The 22686-nt window shown below is 30.4% G+C and overlaps 2 protein-coding genes across 3 annotated transcripts; one reads left to right on the forward strand and one right to left on the reverse strand.

Moving 5' to 3' along the window:
* Window positions 1–1536: 1536 nt before the first annotated feature.
* Window positions 1537–13674, forward strand: LOC129917226 (lutropin-choriogonadotropic hormone receptor). 2 transcript variants are annotated; one of them, XM_055997639.1, is made up of 17 exons: window positions 1537–1855; window positions 2037–2188; window positions 2252–2326; window positions 2393–2470; window positions 2542–2616; window positions 2696–2761; window positions 2828–2896; window positions 2963–3037; window positions 8902–9019; window positions 9069–9215; window positions 9278–9516; window positions 11845–11997; window positions 12056–12201; window positions 12298–12526; window positions 12868–13060; window positions 13121–13317; window positions 13440–13674. In XM_055997639.1, exons 1-17 carry the CDS (start codon window positions 1550–1552, stop codon window positions 13603–13605), a joined length of 2484 nt encoding a protein of 827 aa, XP_055853614.1. In that variant the 5' UTR covers window positions 1537–1549; the 3' UTR covers window positions 13606–13674. The 2 variants fall into 2 exon arrangements, with proteins under 2 accessions (XP_055853614.1, XP_055853615.1); XM_055997640.1 differs by having other exon boundaries at window positions 12868–13057.
* A 2118-nt stretch (window positions 13675–15792) lies between these two features.
* LOC129915650 (tachykinin-like peptides receptor 86C) lies at window positions 15793–21977 on the reverse strand. The gene is given in 8 exon segments (XM_055995298.1): window positions 15793–16268; window positions 16327–16436; window positions 16491–16838; window positions 17819–17899; window positions 17980–18114; window positions 18178–18391; window positions 18461–18606; window positions 21548–21977. Coding segments are annotated over 8 exon segments (1464 nt in total). The 5' UTR covers window positions 21748–21977; the 3' UTR covers window positions 15793–16038.
* Between the last annotated feature and the right edge of the window lie 709 nt (window positions 21978–22686).

Here is a 22686-nt window from a genome sequence, read left to right on the forward strand (position 1 = left end):
AATTTGTCAACCAAAAAAAAAACGTTTTTTTTCAGCCGGTTTGTTTTCGGTTTTTTTTCGCAAAAACCGGTAAAAACCGGGATAACAACAAAAACCGAAAAAAACCGGTTTAAACTGGCCGTTTTTTACCATCCCTGACCCCATTTAAACACTTCTTATTTTAGACTTCCACGTGAATCGATTTGCAGAATAGGGCTGATAAGCATTTGAGGAAACCTATTACCTATAGTTCCTTAATGTTAATGGTATGTTTTAGAGAAAAAAGTTACTTAACTCACTTTATGGGAAAAACAATTTGCTTAGACTTTGTTTATAACATTTTTCACTACATAATATAAAAATTAATTGAACTTCGATAGAAAGTCGTAAAACGGTTTACAATAAAATGGTGACCATAGTTTTACAAAAGCATTTGTTCAAAATGGGGGACTAATTTTTGTGAATGATGAAAATGACAAGAAAAATGTCAGCTAAAACTTATCTCGGTCTAGGTACTAGGCTTTAATTGCAAATGATTAACATTATTATAAACGAACAGTCTTTAAATAATGCTTAAAAATAAAGCTTTTCAAAATCTTAACTTTTTGCTTAGCACATAAGATCTGAAAGCTTTTACACTACTTACAAATTTCAAAGAGTAACTTTGTTTTTAAAATTAGACTCTCAATCTCAATTGATTTCTTTAAAAGATGGTTGAACTGTTCATAAGTTAAATAACATAAAATCAATTTTTGAATGAAGTTTTTTTTTGTTTTAAATCGTGTGTTTATGTTATTATTTAATTTTCAAAATCACATGAGAATTAATCAACTAGTGTGGAACTATAATTAATCGAAAAACAATCATTATAAAATCAAATCAAAAGTAACACCTTGCGTGATAGCAAGGTGTTAAATGCTTTCGCTCAAGAAATGTCATTTATTTAACTAACGAAAGTGCTACATGAAGAAAAAAAATCTTGATGTTAACTTCTTTTAATCTACCGTAAAGAGATGAACACATAAAAATTAAAGGAAATTAAAAATTTAATATAAATTGGAATCCAAACAAACTGGTGTATAATGTTGTGGTTGGTTTTTTGGTTATTAAATTAATTGAATTGATTTCGATGGTAAGAACCTTAAATCATAGGTTCACATGTTGAGAAGAAGCTAAGCTTAAAGTTTCAGTCTATAAGAGCGCACAGCAAATTTTGAGAGTGGATGTATACTAGAGTTCTAATTATCGCATCGTCAAAAATAAGATGTCTAGGCTAAGGAAAAAGTTACTGAGTGATATTTTCTAAAAACTGGGTTAATTTAGCCAAATCACTTTGGTTAGAAAGCCATCGTTATTAAACCCTCCGAAAATTTTATAAAACTAAAAATTAAAGTTTGTAGCATTTAAACTGCGTACTTGAATTTTTTCTATAATACGTCAACTCTTCAAAATTGATGTATTTTCGCAAAAGTGGCTTTTCATTTTATCTTTTAAGGCGCTCGCAGTTTTAGTTTATGAAGTATTATCTTATTTTATTAATTTTTCAGAGGTGACTGATATTATATTGATAATGTATACCGCAATACTAAAACCAAATTCTGTCCCTATGATGTACGAGGAACAAATATCATACCTACACATTCAATTAAAAAATAATTTGACTGGGTATTTTCTGATATGCCTAATTTTGTTTCCGGTATTCTCTGCTCAATTATCATCTGATGTCGGGCAATTCAATAAAACACAAAGCAATACTTCCAAAAAAGCAATCAAACAAAATACCACAGAATCTGGGCTGGCCACTTTCATACAATATAAGCCACAGGCTGTTTCTGGCTGGGAATGCAATTGTTGGAATGCAACACATGAATTTAAGGTGAGTACCAAATAATGCATTTGTCGCCACATAGACGCCCGATGGGTTCATTTTTGACGAGTTCCTGCCTCGAACTATTTGAGATCCTTATTTCCCTAAACCAAATATAAGCCCTCCTTTTGATTGAAGCACTTTTATTCCTTGAAATTTAGTTTTCTTTCTTTTATTAATTTTTTTATAGGTTGAATTAGAATGCAAATGTTCTGGCGAATCACTTATAAAAATACCTCAGAAACTATATTCCTCAATGGAGCGTTTGACTATTGCTTCTGCCGGTCTCATTATGCTTCGAAGTGCTGGATTAAAAGTGTATGCGTCTTCATTCCGTGATTTGTAAGAATACTGAACGCTGTCCATTTTTTATAAATTTAAAAATAATCTTTTATTTAATTAAAGGATTCTTACCGATTTGCAACATTTTTACTGTATTCAAGATCAAGCATTTGAACCGCTTAAAGTTCTACGGACAATGTATGTAAGCTATTTTCGAAACATTTTAAAATAAAGTTTAACTTTCTTTTATTCATAAAAAAATAGATATATAGCCTACGCTCCAAAATTGACTTTTATATCCAAAGATGCATTTAAAGGAATATCAGATACAATTAAAATTTTGTAACTATATTTTTTTTATAACTTTTTGTTATTAAAACTCATACTATAAAAATTTATTATTTAAATTTCAGAAAGATTCTACATAGTGGATTAGTGAGCATACCCGATATGCAATATTTACCGAAAAACGCAATTCTGCAAATCATGTAAAATTCTTACTTCTTTTTAGATATTTATTTATCAATGAATAAAAAAAATTTCTTTTTTTTTCAAATTTAAAACCAGAGATCTTACCGGAAATAAAATTGAACGTATCTTTCGTAAATCGATATTTATAAAAACTGAACAATTGTAAGTTTATTTTTCTAAAAAAAATTTTATTCACATACTAAAAACCATGAAAATTATATGTAAAAGAATCTTGGACAATAATACTTTGACTTTTATTGAAGACTCGGCGTTTTCAGGGTCTGAAATAGCTAAATTGTACGGAGTATGTCTAATTTATTATTTTACTTGAGTTTTATTCATATTTATTTATACTTTTTTTAGAAGTTTTTCTGGCAATAGAATGCTTGTCACAATTAGTCCAACTGCTTTTGATGGGATCATGAATATTCAAGAACTGTAAGTTTTTCTTATTAAAAGTTAATATTAATTCAACAGTTTCATATTCAACATGAGTACCTACGAGTAAGTAGTAGAAGTACAGGGAACTGAACTGGTATTGGTAGGTAGGTACTGGTACCTACTTATGTACTTGAAACTGGTAGGGGGAGTGCGTTCAAAATTTCATACACGGACAATATTACATACCAGCCTGCACCTTGAAATGTGCACCACTTATAAGCATATCTGATGCCTCCTTTCTCAGTAGGTGAAACCAATGAAATTTGGTCCTAAAGCTCGCCTTTGTACTTGTAACTAAAAACTAAGAATGGATTTTCTCGTATCTTCAACTTGGATAAGAAAAAAGCGGGACAAGAGTAACTAGATGGTTTTCTTAAAAGGAATGAGAATACTTCATAGGATTGCTAGACCCCTTCCACAATTACGCAAACGCAAGTATTAACGATAAGCTTCTCATAAGGGGTAGTCAGCAAATGTTCCAAATGCATACAATGTCTTGAAAAATACAGTTTCTTAACCTATAAACCCTGATGTCTTCCATGACTACATGTTCGAGCCCTTAGAAACAACAAACACATTAATCACTTATGTTCATCTGGAAATTCTGATCAGAAAGAGCAAACTTTGAATACCATGAAGCTTTTGCTCTACTCCACTTAAACAATAACTACGATAAGAGGAAATAGATATCACGTTACGGGCTTTACTTTCTCAAACGTAGGCTATTTCACCCTCTACTCAAGAAGATGAAATACTATCCACATTGTAGCACCTACTTTTTATAGTAGAGCAGACGAAGGCTGCTCCGCATGGTACCTAAATTAGTGGACAGGACGAAACAAGAGGGAAAAATTCGAAACCTTCTGTCTACGTCTACACCAAAAAAGCAGAACTTCAGTCAAAAAATGAACCTAAGGCACCTCCTGAAAAAAAGGAAAAGAAAAGTCACCAAGCTCCTTTTTAAGAATTTAAGGATTTTAATGCCGAAGATGATGTCCTTGCATTAATTGCAAAATTAAGACTGAAAACAAAATGCAAAGATTGTGTTGTGATACCTATACAGATACATATATCAAGGGTATAATTTCATTAATGAAAAACTTATGGTATGTTATATTAGACGTACTTCTTCCAAGCGTTTATGTGTTTCTTTAACAATCGCACAATAAACTCCGGAAGTAAAAAATATTTCCAGAAAAACAAAAATTCCCTTTAAATTCACGATAGGGCTAGGGTTGCCAACTTTTTTAAGAAGGAGTAGAATATATTTGATTTCAGAGATGAAAAAAAAGAGTACATTTGAAAAAAGAAGAATACCATTTATTTCAAGTCTTGAAAATGTATTTTTTGGTGCTTCTTGCAGTATATAACAATTTTTTTGTTATTTTTTAAATATGTGAATAACTTTAAACGTTCAAATTCAAAATTCATATAAATTAAGAGCTCATTTTTGATCAATTTCAATGAAGCCCTATAGCTCAGGGAAATTAGTCAAAATATGGGCATGAAATCGCATTTTTCGCGGGACAACATTTTTTTCATGGAATGTGTTCGGGTGGTTGTCCTTATCATAAAAGTCAATTTGTTGGGAAAATTGGAGGTTGGGAACAGCCGCCATCTTGGAAAAGAGATTGGTATCGTTTTTATTGAATAGCTCCATTGTTATTCATTTTAACAGAAAATGACAAAGGTAGGACTTATTAACAATAAAATTATCTAAAAATTGATATACAAAACAATTCCGTGAGTTGATTAAATAAAATTTTATAGTTGGTCAAAGTGCGGGTTTGTATCGCAAGGTTGGGACAAAATGACATTTTTTCATATATCTGACGAACTTTTGATTTGTTTGGATAATTCTTGAAGAATGAATTTTAGTACTTATAATTACCTATAAAATGAGCCCACAATCGTTATTGTAACCATCGTATTGTAGAAATAATCTAACTCCGAAACTCTCCATGTACTAGTCAAAAGTGAGAAAAAAGCTAGTTTTTTGCTAGTAGGCCGAGACAATTTTGGGAGTAGAGGTATAACCAAAATATAAGTACGCAGTTTTGCAGCCATACTCGTGTTTATGTCGATTTCAAAGGTCTAACAACTCTAATTTTGGGCTTTATACGGTTTTTGGGGGGTTAAATAACGTAAGTTTTCCAGTTAACGTGAATGGGCTAAATTTATACTATTTGAAATTATAAATATACAAGCTGATGCTCTATCATTTTTCCTAAATCTGGACACCCCAATCTTGAGTATGTGACCAATAGAACTCAAGATATAAGCCGTTTATACGATTATGTTTTAGAGGCTTTTTTGTTTCGATTTTTGTTTGTTTATTTGAATTGAAAAGCCTGATATAGTTAGTTAAAAAAGCTTATATCGTGAGTTCTATTAACCGCATAGCCGAAATTGAGGTGTCCAGATTTAGGAAAAATGATAGAGCATCAGCTTGTATATTTATAATTTCAAATAGTATAAATTTAGCCCATTCACGTTAACTGGAAAACTTACGTCATTTAACCCCCCAAAAACCGTATAAAGCCCAAAATTAGAGTTGTTAGACCTTTGAAATCAACATAAACACGAGTATGGCTGCAAAACTGCGTACTTATAATTTGGTTATACCTCTACTCCCAAAATTGTCTCGGCCTACTAGCAAAAAACTTGCTTTTTTCTCACTTTTGACTAGTACATGGAGAGTTTCGGAGTTAGATTATTTCTACAATACGATGGTTACAATAACGATTGTGGGCTCATTTTATAGGTAATTATAAGTACTAAAATTCATTCTTCAAGAATTATCCAAACAAATCAAAAGTTCGTCAGATATATGAAAAAATGTCATTTTGTCCCAACCTTGCGATACAAACCCGCACTTTGACCAACTATAAAATTTTATTTAATCAACTCACGGAATTGTTTTGTATATCATTTTTTAGATAATTTTATTGTTAATAAGTCCTACCTTTGTCATTTTCTGTTAAAATGAATAACAATGGAGCTATTCAATAAAAACGATACCAATCTCTTTTCCAAGATGGCGGCTGTTCCCAACCTCCAATTTTCCCAACAAATTGACTTTTATGATAAGGACAACCACCCGAACACATTCCATGAAAAAAATTTTGTCCCGCAAAAAATGCGATTTAAATTACTAATTTCCCTGGGCTACTATTCCTCTTATCTCATCACTTCATATTCATGATCCAAAATACTCTCTCAGTGAATGCTGAAGTTGCAAGAACAGATAGTATATAGCTCACAATTTTTGCAGTTAACAATAATTACTGCATGAATTACATCGAAATAAAAAAAAAAAATAAGAAGCTTAACTCAAACATAAATACCTTGATTTCTTACAAGAAATAATCTAATGTTTTGAGGTCTTAAACAAAACAAAGTAAAATAGAGAACAAAATTAAAATTTAAAAAAAATTAAGCTAATATTTCTGAAAAAGTAAAAAAATCCTTTTTTAAAATTTTTCTTTAATTAATATTTAAAACTTTTTTTTTGTAAAAAATCAAGGTATTAATATTCTATACATTTTTTTATTTCGATGAATTACATATACAGGGTGTCCCAAAAGTAATGGATCAAACGAAGTATGCTGATAGGCCAACATTAGGTCTCTCAGAATTTGGTAACTTGTTCATCCCAAATCCTTACGGTTTTCGATTTAATGCAGTTTTTGTGAAATTTCGATAAATCCCGACTTTGCAAAAGTATTTTGCTTCCTCCGCTCATAATTGATTTTTGTTTTTTACAATTCTTTCACAAAAACATTGCCTAATAATAAGAAATAATTAATTAATCAAAATATTTTTTATTTCATTCGCCATTTTGCTGCAAATGAATTAACAGTTCCATGTTTTATGAAAACTCAATTTCTCACTTTTATTTCAGAGCAACACCCTGCACAAAATTTTTATGGTGTGACCCTGGTTTATTATTTTGAAAACTTGCCGTGTTATTGCAGATTTCAAAAATGTATAAAAGTTTCCAAAGATGAAATTAGAACGAAAGATATTACAATTTGAATGCAAAAAAACAGACGTTTTCAGAGCAAAATAACAAACCAAAATAGAGGCTTTTGTTCATAGAAAAATAAACAAACAACAGTTCGAGAAAATGTGTTTATTTTTGTTTGTATTTTTGCTCTGAAAAACCCTGTTTTGTTGAATTAAAATTGTAATATTTTTTGATCTAACTACAACTTTGGAAACTTGAATACCTTTTTGAAAACTGCAATAACGGGACAAGTTTTTAAAGTAATAAACCAGTGTCACACCATACAAATTTTTTTCGGTGTGTTGCTTTGAAATAAGTGTAAGAAATTGAATTTTGAGAAAACTTGGAACTGTTAATTAACTTGCAGCAAAATGGCGTATGAAATAAAAAATGTTTTGATTAATTAATTGTTTCTTATTATTGGACAATGTTTTAGTGAAAGAATAATAAAAAACAAAAATCAATTGGGGGCGGAGGAAGCAAAATACTGTTGCAAAGTCGGGATTTATCGAAATTTTACAAAAAATGCATTAAATCGAAAACCGTAAGGATTTGGGATGAACAAGTTACCAAATTCTGAGAGCCCTTAAGTTGGCCTATCAGCATATTTCGTTTGATCCATTACTTTTGGGACACCCTGTATTGATAACAGCAAAAGTTACACCAGTTCAAACATTGTAAAATCAAGAAAAATAGCATCAGTTGCGACTATATAAACAAGCAGGTCATACTAAAACAACGACCAAAATTTTAGTGTTTTGTAATCTCTAAATTACAATTGTTCAAATTTAGAAATTTTAATGTCGAATATTTTAAGCCTCGTTTTTCTTTTCATTCAATTATCTTTAGAAATATAAAAATTATCCATCAATTTGTAAATGTTAAGATGTTTATGTGGCGGTACACTTAGCCTTAAGTAAAAAAAAGAGTATTTTGGCGTACTCTATCAGAGTTATAGACTATAAAGTACACATACAATTTTCTTCGATTTTTAAGTTGTTTTTACACTTTCATATCATTTAAGTAAAAAAAACACGTTAATGAGTATTAATTTTTTGTGCTTTTTATTAAAGCCCAGTTTATTTTCATAAAAAAAATAAGTTTTATTTCATAAAAAAGGCTACTGAAATTAATTAAAAAAAATAAACAAACTGAGTGAATTAAAAAAAAAATTATTTTTAAATACAAAATTTATTTGAATGAATTAAAAGTTTTTCTGAGCTTTATTTATTTGTTCTTTTCTTAACCACAATAGCTCAGAAAAAGTTTTTAATTCATTTAAATTAATTTTTTATTTAAAAATTATTTTTTTTTTTAATTCACTCAGTTTGTTTATTTTTTTTTTAATTACTTTCAGTAGCCTTTTTTATGAAATAAAACTTATTTTTTTTATGAAAATAAACTGGGCTTTAATAAAAAGCACAAAAAATTAATACTCATTAACGTGTTTTTTTGACTTAAATGATATGAAAGTGTAAAAAACAACTTAAAAAACGAAGAAAATTGTGTCTGATGCCAAATTGTAGAGAAACGGTTGTCCGCAGAAAAAAAAGTTTTGAGACAAACTAAAACTGTAATAAATTCTTGATTGGTTGTAACAAAAATTTTTCAAATCAAACGTAGTTTGGCAAAGATAAAGCTAGATAAGGGAAAAGAGAACAAAAATCATAAAAACCGTGGTAACTCGAAAACGGGACGAAAACGAGAAAATTACCTCTTAAGTTTTTCGACTTAAAATGACCTCAGGAATCCATGGTTTTCGTTTGGGGCGGTGACTGTGGGACACCCTGTATATATATGTAGTTTTATTATAAATTTAATTATTATGTTTTTTTTATATTTATTGTTGTAGAGATTTGTCTGGTACATCACTTTCTGGTTTACCATCACACGGATTAAACAATTTAGAGATATTGCGTATTCAAAATACTGAATCTTTAAGGACTATTCCCTCTATATATAACTTTCAGGTAAGAAAAACTCATCTAAATTTCGGTGTTTATAGATACTATATTGTAGAACCTTCAAGAAGCCTGGTTGACTCACTCCTTTCATTGTTGTGCCTTTCAATTTCCATCCACGCATGATCCAATTAGACATGCACAAAATCTATTAGAAATAAAAAGAAGGCAAATGACTTGTACAAACAAACTAAAGAAACATTCAGTACGGAAACATGTTTATGATAAATTAAAATACATTTTTTTTTCATATGATTTTCATTTTAGAAACAACGACGCAGTACTTTTAATAAAAAACATAAGAAAGAAATGTTTTCTTTTGAGAAGAGAAGCATTGAAATCGGAACTGAGTCCTCGATTACAACCCTCGATCACTTTTCCGGTGAACAAATTCAATCAAAAGACAATCATGGTGCTGCTGAAGTTGATTTTGGAGAATTTCATCAAACAGCAGATATTTTTCCTGGTTCTCAAATAGAAGCTTATTGTGGAAACGTTAACATGCCGTAAATATAATCTAATTATCATATTGTTCATTTTATATCCAAGGTAAGGTATTGTACCAGTATTTATTTATAATTGTTAGATGTTTCAATCTAGACATCCAATTGGATTGGATGTCGGATGTTGGAACTTAGACCCACCTTTTATACCTACATAACCTAGAATTTTGTTTGTCAATTGGACAATCTCCAGTTACAACTTACAATACCGTTTGGTATAGCGTATAGCAGTAAATTTTAGGACCCTTCCGTTCTTGCAATTAAATTACATGCACTAAAAAATGGTTGAGATAATCAATTTGAGGTCAAACAAACAAAATTGTTCTTTACGTTTGCTATGACAAATTTTGCAAAGAAAGTGTCTTGGTTGACAAAGTTACGAAAATTTGTAAAAAAATCTTAATGATACTGACCACTATCACAATGATCAAGAAGAATTTATGAAAAACTTGAGCTTATAAAATCAATAAAATATCAATAAGAAAATGAGCTTAAAATAAGGTGTCCATTTGGGACCTTAATAAAAAGAGAACATTTTACTCTAGAACCTTTAAAAAAAGAGGACTTAAACGAAAAAAACAAAGAACAAAAAAGAGAGTAATTGTTAAGAAAAAGCAAAAGCTAACGTAACATAAGCAGAACAAATTTATTTTTCCTAGACAGTTACTTAAAAGTAGTGGATCTGGGACACAGGATTATACTTATCAAACAGGAATTACGTTAAAAATTATAAAATCTTTTCAAAGAAGAACGCGTCCATATTCTCAATTATTGTAAATCTTTTGAATGGATGTTTAACTTCTCCAGAGAAGTAAACTTTGGAATAACTTCACAAGTCAGCTTTTTAACGAGCCACGATTTATTTAAATTGTTAAAAAGTACTTAGATAAAAAAATTGAAATACAAAAATCGAGCTTAAAGGCAATTAAACTGAGATCCGTGTAGAAAAAGAAATTATAAAATATGTAGATCGAAAACGAAAAACAGAGCATCTCTTTTAAATTTAAATGCGATGAACACTTTAGCCTGGTACGCTGCTCGCGCTAAATTTTAGTTGAGATAAAATTCCCATACAAGTTATCGATAACTTGTATGGGATCCATTTTATCTCGGCTAAAATTTTTCGATAATTTGTATGGGAGCTAAAATTTAGCGCGAGCTGCGTACCAGGCTTTTACCTTAACTGTGAGTGGGCAGAGTTTGAGAGTAACAATCTTGAAAAACTATGGACGAAAATAAAAAAAGATACTAAAGAGAGGACATTTGAAAAATAGAGAACAAAATAAGAATATTATGAAAACAGAGAGTGTAAAAAAGATCAGAGTTGAAAAAGAGAACACACAGAGAAAAATAGACCACATAAAATAGAACAAAAACAATAAGATTTCTCCATGGTTTTCATCCAAGAAGGAAACCTTATTAAAACAATCGGGTTTTCCTTATTGTTTTAAAATCTGCAAAAAAATAAAAAAACGAATACCAGGCTGGGAATCGAGCTGGAGACTTCAAATCATTAGTCGCTCACCTTACCACCTGAACCAACCCGCTATGAAAATATTGATCGCGGTTTTTGTTCTAGTGCCAAGTTGCAAAAAAATAATCACTCAAATTTTAATAAGATTTTCTCTATAAAAATAATAAGAAATCCTTATAAAAAAACCTTATTAATCGTTGATTTTAATAAGATTTCCTCATAAAACATATGGGCAGTAAAACAATATGGCAATCTGTTAGTTTCTAGGTGGTCATATTTTTCTCTGTGCATGTTCTCTTTAAAAGAGATGTTCTGGAAACCCTAGCTTAAAAAGAAGTGGAACATGAGAAATTTACGATAAATTTTGAAAGGCATCAGCCTAGAGGGAAACAAGCTTAGGAATACATAGGGATCACTGCAAAAATGATAGAAATTCGAAAATATTGGTGCATATTCATAGTCGTTTTTAGACCCCAGTTTATCTTCGATTGGGATTTATCCAATGTTATTTGAATAGAAAAAACTTAAGTCTTTCTTAGAAAAAGCTTAGACACTAGACAGTGTCTATCTATGAATATGGCCTATTATGTCCATATTGTTCATATTGTCAACAATTCAAGCAAAGTTCATGTCTAATTTTTATTTTTGTAAATTTTTTTTAATTTTGAAGGTGCCTAAAATCTGCAAATTCAAAACCAGCTATATTTTCATAAATCGAAAATGAAAATTTAATGAGCGAGTGAAACGCTCAAGGTGCTTCCTCTGTATTGCACTTTATTTCCGATGCTAAATGCTAATATTCACAATTTTAGCTAGATTTTTTGTTTTTTTTTTTTTCAAATCATCTTTTTTTTAAGAAAGAACAATATGAGCTGTTTTCCACTACCAAATGCTCTAAATCCATGTGAAGATGTAATGGGGTCTGATTGGCTGCGTTTTTCAGTGTGGATTGTTGTTAGTTTCGCAGTGATTGGAAATGTCGCAGTTTTAGTTGTTATTCTATGTACAAGGTTAGTATTTTGGAATTCATCAACAAAAAATGTTTTATGAATTTTAGTCCTTTTTCAGATCGGAACATATTTCTGTTCAAAAATTTCTTATCAGCCACTTAGCTTTTGCAGATCTATGTATGGGTCTCTATTTATTTTTTATTGCATCCATAGATGCTCACTCAATGGGAGAATACTTTAATTATGCTTACGACTGGCAATATGGTAAGAAAGCCCTATATAAGTTATATTGTAATTGTTATAATTATATAATTGTTATAATCATATTATTTAACGAGTGTTCTTTGAACTTAATTCTAGGTGCTGGCTGCAAGATTGCGGGTTTTTTGACAGTTTTTGCTAGCCATCTTTCAGTTTATGCACTAACAATAATTACAATAGAACGTTGGTTGGCAATAACAAATGCTCTTTATCTTAACAAAAGAATCAAAGTTAAACCTGCAGTTTACATAATGACGGCAGGTTGGATATACTCTCTTATAATGTCATCTTTTCCTTTATTTGGAGTAAGCAACTATTCTTCAACTAGGTAAGTTTTCAAAAACATATTTATTTTAAACTTCTTATATTTTGCCCGCATCCATGAATATGCAAAGTTTTTTTTTTTTTCAAAACAATAATTTTTGAAAACGGATTAATGATTTTTTTGAAAATTTGCTTTAATTTGTTGTTTTTTAAGCGCTGTAACGATTTTCAAACAAATTGGAAAAATTCTTTGTTATACACAAGAAACTACTTAAAGTGATGCTCTTGTAGTGTAGTTTATACATTTATATTTTTTTTTTTTAATTTCTTAAAAATTTAAATAAAAATATTTTTTAATGTTAAAAAGCTTTCAACAACAAGATATTTTAATTTTTTTAAATTTAGTATTTGTCTCCCAATGGACGCTCGGAACGCATCTGATATAATTTACTTGGTTTCAATGATTGGAATCAATGGAATTACCTTCTCAATAATAGCTGTTTGTTATGCACAAATATATTTTTCGCTGGGACATGAAACTCGACATGGAGGAAGAGTTACAGAGATGAGTATAGCAAAAAAGATGTCTCTGTTGGTAGTAAAATTCTAACAAGAATATTGCTAATATACTTTTTAAAACTTTGTTTTATTTTATTAGGTATTTACGAATTTTGCGTGTTGGGCGCCAATTGCTTTCTTTGGACTTACAGCTTTAGCTGGTTATCCTTTGATAGATGTTACAAAGTCTAAAATTCTACTCGTGTTTTTTTACCCACTGAACTCCTGTGCTGATCCTTATTTATATGCTATTTTAACATCGCAATATCGAAAGGATTTGTACGTTTTGCTTTCAAAGTAAGTTATCCAAAAATGATTCATGATTCAATTTTTTTAAGAAATTACTTAATATAAACAAGAGCACCACTAATTAATTAAATGTTTATATCTTAAAACAATTTCTCTATTTTATTTCTTAGATTGGGGCTATCAAAAATCAGATTAGTTGGACAAAGAGACAGTGATACATTACCCACAAAAAACACTTATCATATCACAACATTTAAGGGAAGAAGTTCTATAATTTCAAACACAGATGCTGTTCAAGAAACAATTCTCATGATTGAGACAAATACCGAGGCATAAATATGTTAGCTTTTGTATCTTTTGGCAAAAAAATGTATTTCTTTATAAATACCTACTCTAAAAAATGATTGAAATAAATCGTCGGTGAAACCAGAAAAGTGTGTAACTCCATTTTAGCAAATTTTATAGGAGAGCAAAAAAACAAAATCTTTTTGAAGGCATTTGTATGAGTTTTCATTTTCTAATTTGCTTATAAAATAAAAACCATGACTTTGAAGGGGATTCTGAGTTTAATGAACGGTAGATATTAGGTTTGTCTAACAGATGGCATTCAAATCTAATTTTCAGAAAATTTGGAGTTACACACTTTTCTGGTTTCACCGACGAAATATGTTTGTACATACCTATTTATTGATCAAGAAAAAGGATTTTTTGACTGAGTTAATTTCAGCAATACTTACAAATCAGTATCAATGGTGTCGAACATTAAAGAAAGGGCAATATGAAGTGCAAGTGTCGTTATCGGGAAAAAATTATCGTAAATATCGCATAGTTCGCGTTTTTAAAAATCTTCGAGAGGTAATTTTTTATCATTTCCAACGATTGTTTCCTTCGATTTTTTCCTTACATTCCGAAGCCGATATCATTTTACAAAAAACTCGAAGAATGTTTTGGTTTACAGATTTGAGCTCACAGTGACCAGGCCTATGCATTCCCGTAAAAAATAAAAAAAAATATTTTTTTCAGATTTTGGAGAAAAAATCAAGGTTAACCCCTTGCCACAAAAATTCAATTTTTTTAAATTTCCAACAAAACATTTTTTCTCTTTCTTTTCCTTACATTACAAAGCCGATAAATTTTGACGAAAAACTCGAAAAAAGTTTTGGTTTACAAATATCACAGTGAACAGGATTATGTATTCGGGTAAAAAATAAAAAAAAATATTTTTTTTCAGATTTTGGAGAAAAATTCAATTAATTTTGAGTAACTAGTCCATAAAAAAATTTTTTTTTAATAAATTATCATTTAAAATTATTTTATACCCCTATATTTATTAAAATAATTTTATATTACTCCTAATAATAAATATTATATTAATAAAATTTTGAATTCCATTTTTAAAAATTTCCTCAAAATCCATTGAGTGAGAAATCAAAAGAAAGGTCTCTTTAAGCTCTATTCATACATAACTGAAAACTAAAAGTTTCTTGGAGGTCTTGTTCCTGAGAAACCAATAGGGTGGGTCTCGCAGTGTCTGTAGGCTACAAAAATGAACAATCTTTGATGCTAAGCTATTTGTATTTGGAAATTGGATTGAAATATGAATGGCAAACTTTATTTGGTTAGACACGTTCGAAATGTTTGACCGAAACATATACAAACGTCGCCGTCGTGATTTCGATAGATTGACTCTTATCCCGGTTTTAGTAGGTATACAATATTGTTTCAGTTAATAGCTTATAATATAGTTGTGCTTAAGCCTTTTCTAATTACCTGCTGTGATGGATACATTTTTTATGTTTCGTGTCCTTATGCTGCAATTGATTCCGATTCATCAATAATGAACAGACTCTTCCAAAGTGAAAACGGGGCGATGTGGCATTTTTTTGAAAGGACTGATGTCTTTTTTCTTGATAGAGGTTTCAGAGATTCTATTTCGCACCTTGAATCTCATGGGTACAATGCATATATGCCTGAATCTCTAATGGAAGGACACCACCAACTAACAACACATCAATGATGATGCTCAGGCTCAGGAGCTTTTTCAAATCGCATTAGAAATATTGAATACGCATAATCATCTAGATGATTTTGTTGTGGAAAATAACTTGAATCGAAGAAAAGCAGCTTTTCAAAATATTGATGGAGATATACCAAATGAATGGCATAAAAGCCTATTACTGTAGTTGTAGGTGTTGGAATGAGAATTGTTGGATGTTGTGCCCACGTAATGAGTAGTTTATGGTATCTTGGCTATGCTCGCCATCAGGCAAATATCTTTATACCACCTGCGCTGTTTTTGGAAAATGTTTTAATAGATGATCATGATGAAGAAGATTTCTAAGCATATTTGAAGCATAATGTGAATAAAAATACAAACGAACGAACTTTTGAGCCTTGTATCTCAAGGCCCTGACTTCCGGTTTAGAAAAAAAACTTTATAGATTGAATATGAATATACTAACCTCCAGCTTCATTTTGAAACCAATCTATTAATATACGTTCATGGCCCAAGTCCCATAATATAATTTTGCCCCATCTCCTTTATATTTTTATTATAATAAAAGGGTAATTCATGAAACGGTGTAAACTCTAGGTAAACCTGGTAAGTGTGTCAAAATTTTGTATGGATTTGACAGCTCGTTTATCACTTTTATCGTTTTAAAATGTTAACCAAGAATTTACAACATTGTTTGTATGAATATGAATACCTCTTCTAATGTAGTATTTTCATATATACTTATGTAAAAAAAAATAATAGAACCCTTTTTTCTATCCTACTGTCACCTTTATTAGGTTATCTTCATTTGGATAAATATATTCAGACTTTAAATTCTGATCTTTTTCTTTATCGGAGGAAATATACAGCGCAAAGCCTCTTTCATGTAAATTGCATTTCACGAAATTATTACTTTTGTTATCGGGATGACCTTCAGACACTTGAGCAGCCTGAATCTGAATTTCCAGTGTGCTTCTTTTCCACTTCGATTTGATTTTTGTATCTGTAACTTTTAAAAAATTAAATAAGATAATTTTGATCTTATAAACGGTATGATTTACCACGTTGTATTTTTTTAACAAGTTCCTTGTTTGTGTGTTTTGATGATCTGATTTGCTGTTTTTGATCGCATACCATACAGCAAATTATTTTCTGAAAGTAAATTCGAAACCTTATGCATTTAATTGAAGACATAGTGCTCTTAATTTATTTTATTGGGATGTACCTTTTATTCATCCAGTAATATATGATCGGATTTACCATAGCATTAGACATCGCTAGCCAATAAAATCCTAGATACATGTGTTGGACATATCTCGTCGATGTTATCTGGTTATTATGATACGAGTAAATGAAAAACATGTGGTAAGGAAGCCAACATATAGCAAATATTGAAACAATCGCTATAAACATCCGAACAACTTTTCTTTTTGATTTCATCGCTTGATTTTGTCGTTCAGTATTTTCGCCAATCGATCTGCTTCCCCACAGAACTTGACCCATTAAGAAATAGCATAGCATCATCACGAACATTGGAATCACATATGTAAAAACGAGTATCACAATATTATATCTGAAAAAGGATGAAAACGTTTATTTCTTTATTGCTGAACAATTATTTTCTTGTAATTTCGCGAATAAAAAATCCAAAATTTTAACATTTCTAACCTAATTCCTGTTTGAGTTCTCTTTCATACAAGTTTAAGAAGGGAAACCCAGAATCCCGAAAATCCAGGATCCCGAAAACTCAGAATCCCGAACATGCAAAATCTCAAAGCCCAGAATCCCGAAAAACCAAAATCTCGAAAACCCAAAATCCAGGAAATCCAAAATCTCAAAAATAAAAAAAAAAAAGTGAAAAGCTCTTTAAAATTGTTTGTTTCCTGAAATTTTAAGTGAGACATAAAATAAAAACCAATTTAATAAAAATTTAAACACACATTTATAATTTAAATATTTAAACTCACAATTGTTATGATTTTGGTTCAATGCATTTTTTCCCATTTACCTCAATTAAAACACAACACTGCTGAAAGCCCAATAAGCAATAAGAATTTGAAATCAAGTTCAAAGAGATATTACTGAATTAAACAGCTGTATTGTTTTTTAAATGTGTTTCCTGCATAACTTCATACTTAAGATTTTTTTCAAAATCGATATCCCGAAAAATTATATAAAATGAAAAATTTGCGCAAATTTTTTCATTTTAGGTACCTATATAATTTTTCGGGATTTCGGGATCCCATTCGAGATTTTGGTTTTCGGAAGGGATTAAGGGTTTTCCCTAATCCCTTTAAGGGTTTAAGGATTTGCGCAAATTTTTTCATTCTATATAATTTTTAGGGATTCAATTCGAAGTTTTGGTTTTCGGAAGGAATTAAGGGTTTTCGGGATTTCTAATTTTCGGGATTCTGGTTTTTCGGTATTTTGGGTTTTCGGGATTTTGACCCCAACCCATTTAAGAAAAGTGTAATAGGTTTTTTAAAAAATCATCTTATACCGCCCAAATTCTACTGAAATTTTGATAAAATTTAACAAACTTTTAAAACTCACATGTAATCAGACATCGATGTGGGATATCATCCGTCAGGCCACATCATAAAACAAACCGTGCGAGCTTTTCCGTTGTAGTATCTATTTCAATGCAAAAAGAACATTTTATCAGTAATGCATAGGAATATAATTCAAATTAAAAGTAATTTTATTAAATTTACTTTTTTGTCATTGTATTTGAATACATTAAACATGGTGCCGCTATGACACAGCCAAGTGTCCATATAAGAAATAAAATTATCATAACTTTTCTTCGGGAAGTACGTCTTTTTAATGGATGGACAATTGCAATGTATCTTAAGAAATAAGTAAAATTATTGCAAATATATCTTCATATAAATATTTTATTGTTTACTCACCTGTCAAAAGAAATTGCTACTAAAGTAAATACAGACGAAGAAACCGTTACATTAGCTAAAAAATTATTTATTGTGCAGTAAATAGATCCAAAAGGCCAATCAAAATTAAGCATGAATATAAAGTTGAAAACACAGTTTAATGATGACATTAGTAAATCCGCAATGCTTAGATTCAAGAGATAGTAATTGGTTACAGTTCGCATGCTCCGGTGTCCTGTTGAAGACGATATTTTTATTTTCTGTATATTTTTTATTTAATTCTATTTTAAGTAGGTACACCTACCTGCTACAATCCATAGAACGATGCAATTACCAAAAACAGCTACAAAGATCATAACTCCAAATATAAATGCCCAAATGGTTTTTTGTTCCCAAGGCAGTTCGTAAGGTCGCGTTGGAGAAGGAAATAAGCACTCCGTAAAAAAGTCCCTGAAATTTAAAATATCCATTTAGATCATGATAAATACAGTATAACGTATAAGAAATATTTATAACTTCGAACACAGAAATCTTTAGCATTTTATTGGTTTTTTAAAAAAGCTCCACAAAATTTTAAAACCCTTGAAACTGGCTAGTTTTTCAATTAAACAAAAATTACAAATTAGCCAAGAAACAAAATAAAGTTGGGAGAAGCAGCATTAATTAACCAAATTCTAAAAAAAAAAACAATTGCTAAGAAGCTCTTATGAAAAATTAGAGACAGCTCTCACTAAATGATTTAATCAAAAGTGATCTAAAAGAACCGCAATAATTAGTGACTTTCAGCAAAGACAAGAGGTTGCTTTAAAATTAAATGAAGGCTTTAAACCAACAAGTGATTGGCTTTGGCGTTGGATACACAGGGAAAATATTACGTAGAATTTCCGAATACGAACCTTGTTATATCTTAAATGCTGACGAAAGTGGGCTTTGTTTCAGAACCTTACCAAACTGTACATTGACAAAACAGGTCAACTAACAGGTGGAAAATTGATGAAGCTTGACTCACCCTGCTTTTTCTCTGCAACGCCGATGAAACATTTAAAACGGTGTTTGCCATCGAAAAACCCAAAAATCCAAGCTGCTTCATAGGAAAAACTATTACACATTCTTATTATTCCCAAAATATACACATTCTTATTATTCCCAAAATAAAGTAGATGACGTTTGCTTTGTGAGTAAATTGTTAAATAAATTTGATAATGTTCGTGGACAACGCAGCATGTCACAAGGTTGACAAATCGAAAATGTTTAAATTGAATTCTTGCCAGCAAACACCACTTCGATCTTACAGCCTCTCGACCAAGGTATAATTCATTGCTGGCCTATTGCCGTCTTATTATAGTACGGAAGCAATTACTAGCAAAATAGAGAACGATCTAACAATAAAACAATTTTCCAAGACAATCACAACTCTCAGAGCACTCAAGTACGTCAAACGAGCTTGGTGACTTGTGAAACTCCATAAGATGTCAAACTGTTATGAAAAGGAAAGTCCCGCTGTGTTTAAACATACATTTTTCATTTCTTTTTACATCTTGTCAAATCTTTTTACTTTCGTAGGTGTGCTTCCTTTCTGGTGAAAATAATGACCTGAATTCGAAGAAATATGGGACTCACCAATAGAATAAAAAATATTTGAAAACTATACCAATTCCGATAGTAACGTCCAGTTTTATTTATGGACTTTTATCGAAAGAGAATATAGTTAAATAAGCTGAGATAAAATCAAAGTCAAGGAGGAAGAAGTTGACAATAATAAAGAAGAGTTGGAACCGCACAGTCTTACAAAAACTTCAAAAGTGTTGACAATTATACGAAGATTTATGCCCACTTTTCCCAATTCGATTTTTGCCGTGCGGCTAAGCATTTCGACTCGTGTGAATGTAAGTCGGAAGTGACTAATATGACATTATCTATAGAAAAATCCTAGTCGACTCAAGCCATGCGGCTAAAATCGACTCGTGAAAAGTTGGCATTACTGAGCAGAGCAACATTATAGATGATGGTGAAATCGAGCTTCTTGAAGAAAACATGATTAAATGCCTACAAATTTCAAAATAAAATCCAAACAAAAATAAATGATTTTTTTAAAGAAAAACCAGACAATTATAACGCCAACAGAATACTGTGAAATTTATTAACGAAAGCTATGCCACTGTTATTCATCTGGGAGCTGTCCGGTATTTGACTGGAAAACTTCATAGACAGAGTTTATTCGGCCAACTGGAATTTCAAATTCAATTATTTGAAGAGATTATAACTAGAGACAATAAAGGGACTATTTAAGTCCGCGGCGAACCATATTATTTATCCCACATAAGAGCTCCTAGATTGGCTTAAAAAAATAAAGAACTTTCAACAACCATTATTCCCAATAGAAACGGGATGGTAGAACAGATTTAAGAAGAAAAGCTGAGAGATGTTTTCAATTTTTCTATAAAAAATCACTATGGAGAAGACTGGAGGTCAATTGAAGAACTGAGGTGCCAAAATAAACATCGAGGAAATAAATGAAAGTAAGTCAAGGCACTTTTTGGGCAATGATACTTTCTGTTAAATTCAACCTGAGGTTAATGAGTTTCGTATTTAATTTTTTTTTAACCTATTTACAAAAAAATAAAATAAAAAAAGGAAAACAAATTTTTACGTTTTAAAATTGAGCTGAAAACTTTAAGGAAGTCGTCTCGGAAAAAACTAAAAATATTTCGATAGCCAACACAACAAATCTCACCGTAAACTAATAACAAATCCGATTTAAAACCCGATAGTTCCGAGAGGAATTGCACTCACAACTCACAACATCGAAAAGAACCACCAACCTGATTTTGACAACGTATGCATCCTGCTCAGGGAAACTCATCTTTCCAAACTCTGCAATCTGGAAAACCTCCATATCCTGAACACTAAAAATACCATGAACAGAAAACGGGGCACACAAAAATATTTCTGCACTGCTCTCTCGCCTCACACAAGAACACAAGATAACATGATAAGCCGACAATACATCATCATATGAAGTGCTTTTTGGGAAAAATCAATTTAACATGTTTCATATGCCACTACCAGTGACCAAAAAAGCCGAAGGAAGAGTAAAGTTCTCATCCACAAAATTCCTAAATGAGTAACTTGGTCAAATTATCCAATCCTCAAATCCTTCATGCGTTCTTTATAAAAATTAATTGTATTGAATTCAATACAATATAGTAACCCTATTTTAAACTCAAGTGCTCATCACAACATAAAAGCCACAAGTGTAAGAAAAATACAAGTATATACAGGGTTGAAGATAATGTATTTGTACCCACAAATCAGATAAATTTACATAATTTAAAATTTAATATACAAAAATATGATTGACATATTTTGTATGCTTAAGGTACAAACTTACTTGGCTTCCTTGGAATAAGAATATTTATTTTCATTATCCAATATTTCAGACAAATAATTTACAACTTCTGAACGATTTAATTTATTTATTTTTGTGCCATTGAAGTTTTTCAGTAACGCAAATCGATTTACTGCCAATAATGTGCAATTGATAAGAAGATTGGTATCAATAGATTCAGACACAGTAGTTGTCGTAGTCATGTTTTGTTTAGTTATATTTTTGTGTTTTAAAAGTCAAGAGAGTTGAAACTTTTCTTTTTATAGGTACTTGTATTTAGTTCTTTTATAGGTAGACAGTTTTTTAAACTAAATTATTTTATTGAGTTCTTAAATTGTTGTTTTTTTCATCAGGAAAAACTTCTTTTCAGTTTTGATATCAGCAATAAAAATATTTTACTATGCGGGTAAAACAAAGATCCTTCATAAAAAGATTCTGAACCATTCTGTTATACTCGTCAGGAGTCAGTCCATAAATAATCGAATTTTGATAGAATATTCACATAACATTTTCGACATACACTGCGGGCCAATAAAATGGGTTTTCCTTCTAAGTGGCAAAGAAAATCTTTGTGTGAATACAGTTTCAAAGCATATCTTCTTTCTTCTCCCCTAACTATAAATCAGAAAGAGGAAGGTGGAAAACTATTTCAACGGTAAATATATAGCCTCAAAATTAAGAGAAAAGTACTCACGCCTTTGAACTGTAGAAAGACTTATAAAAACTGCCCATGATTTTGATCAAATATTGTAAACAAAATAATTTAACGTGGGTCTTGTGAGAAAAATGAATATTACAGAAAATATGTCTTGTTTACAATCTTTGATCAAAAATCATGGACAGTTAATACTTAAAAAAACAGTGGAATATTTAGTCTTCCAATTTAGAAAAATAAATACACACTGTTATTCTAATTTTTTAAACAACTGAATTATTAAAATAGCCCAATTTACAAATTACAATAAACAGCTTTCAAAAAAAGATAATTTTTTTAATTTTAAGTCTTACCGTTGTTATAAAAGAGTTTTTTTTTAATCTTAAGTACTTTTTTATATAATACCCCTTCCGCCTACCTTAAATTTGTATATTGTTTTTTTTTTGTGTTTGCAATCGATTTGAAGTACCGTTACAGTCTTTAGATC

Source organism: Episyrphus balteatus, chromosome 3 (assembly GCF_945859705.1).
Source record: "Episyrphus balteatus chromosome 3, idEpiBalt1.1, whole genome shotgun sequence".
Taxonomy (NCBI): Eukaryota; Metazoa; Arthropoda; class Insecta; order Diptera; family Syrphidae; genus Episyrphus; species Episyrphus balteatus.

Bases quoted from the DNA above. Each gene is read 5' to 3' on its own strand.
- LOC129917226 (XM_055997639.1), top strand. From the start codon at position 1,550: ATGTATACCGCAATACTAAAACCAAATTCTGTCCCTATGATGTACGAG. The intron at 2,471-2,541 runs GTAACTATATTT...TTTAAATTTCAG, and splicing joins TCAGATACAATTAAAATTTT to AAAGATTCTACATAGTGGAT. The intron at 2,617-2,695 runs GTAAAATTCTTA...ATTTAAAACCAG, and splicing joins AACGCAATTCTGCAAATCAT to AGATCTTACCGGAAATAAAA.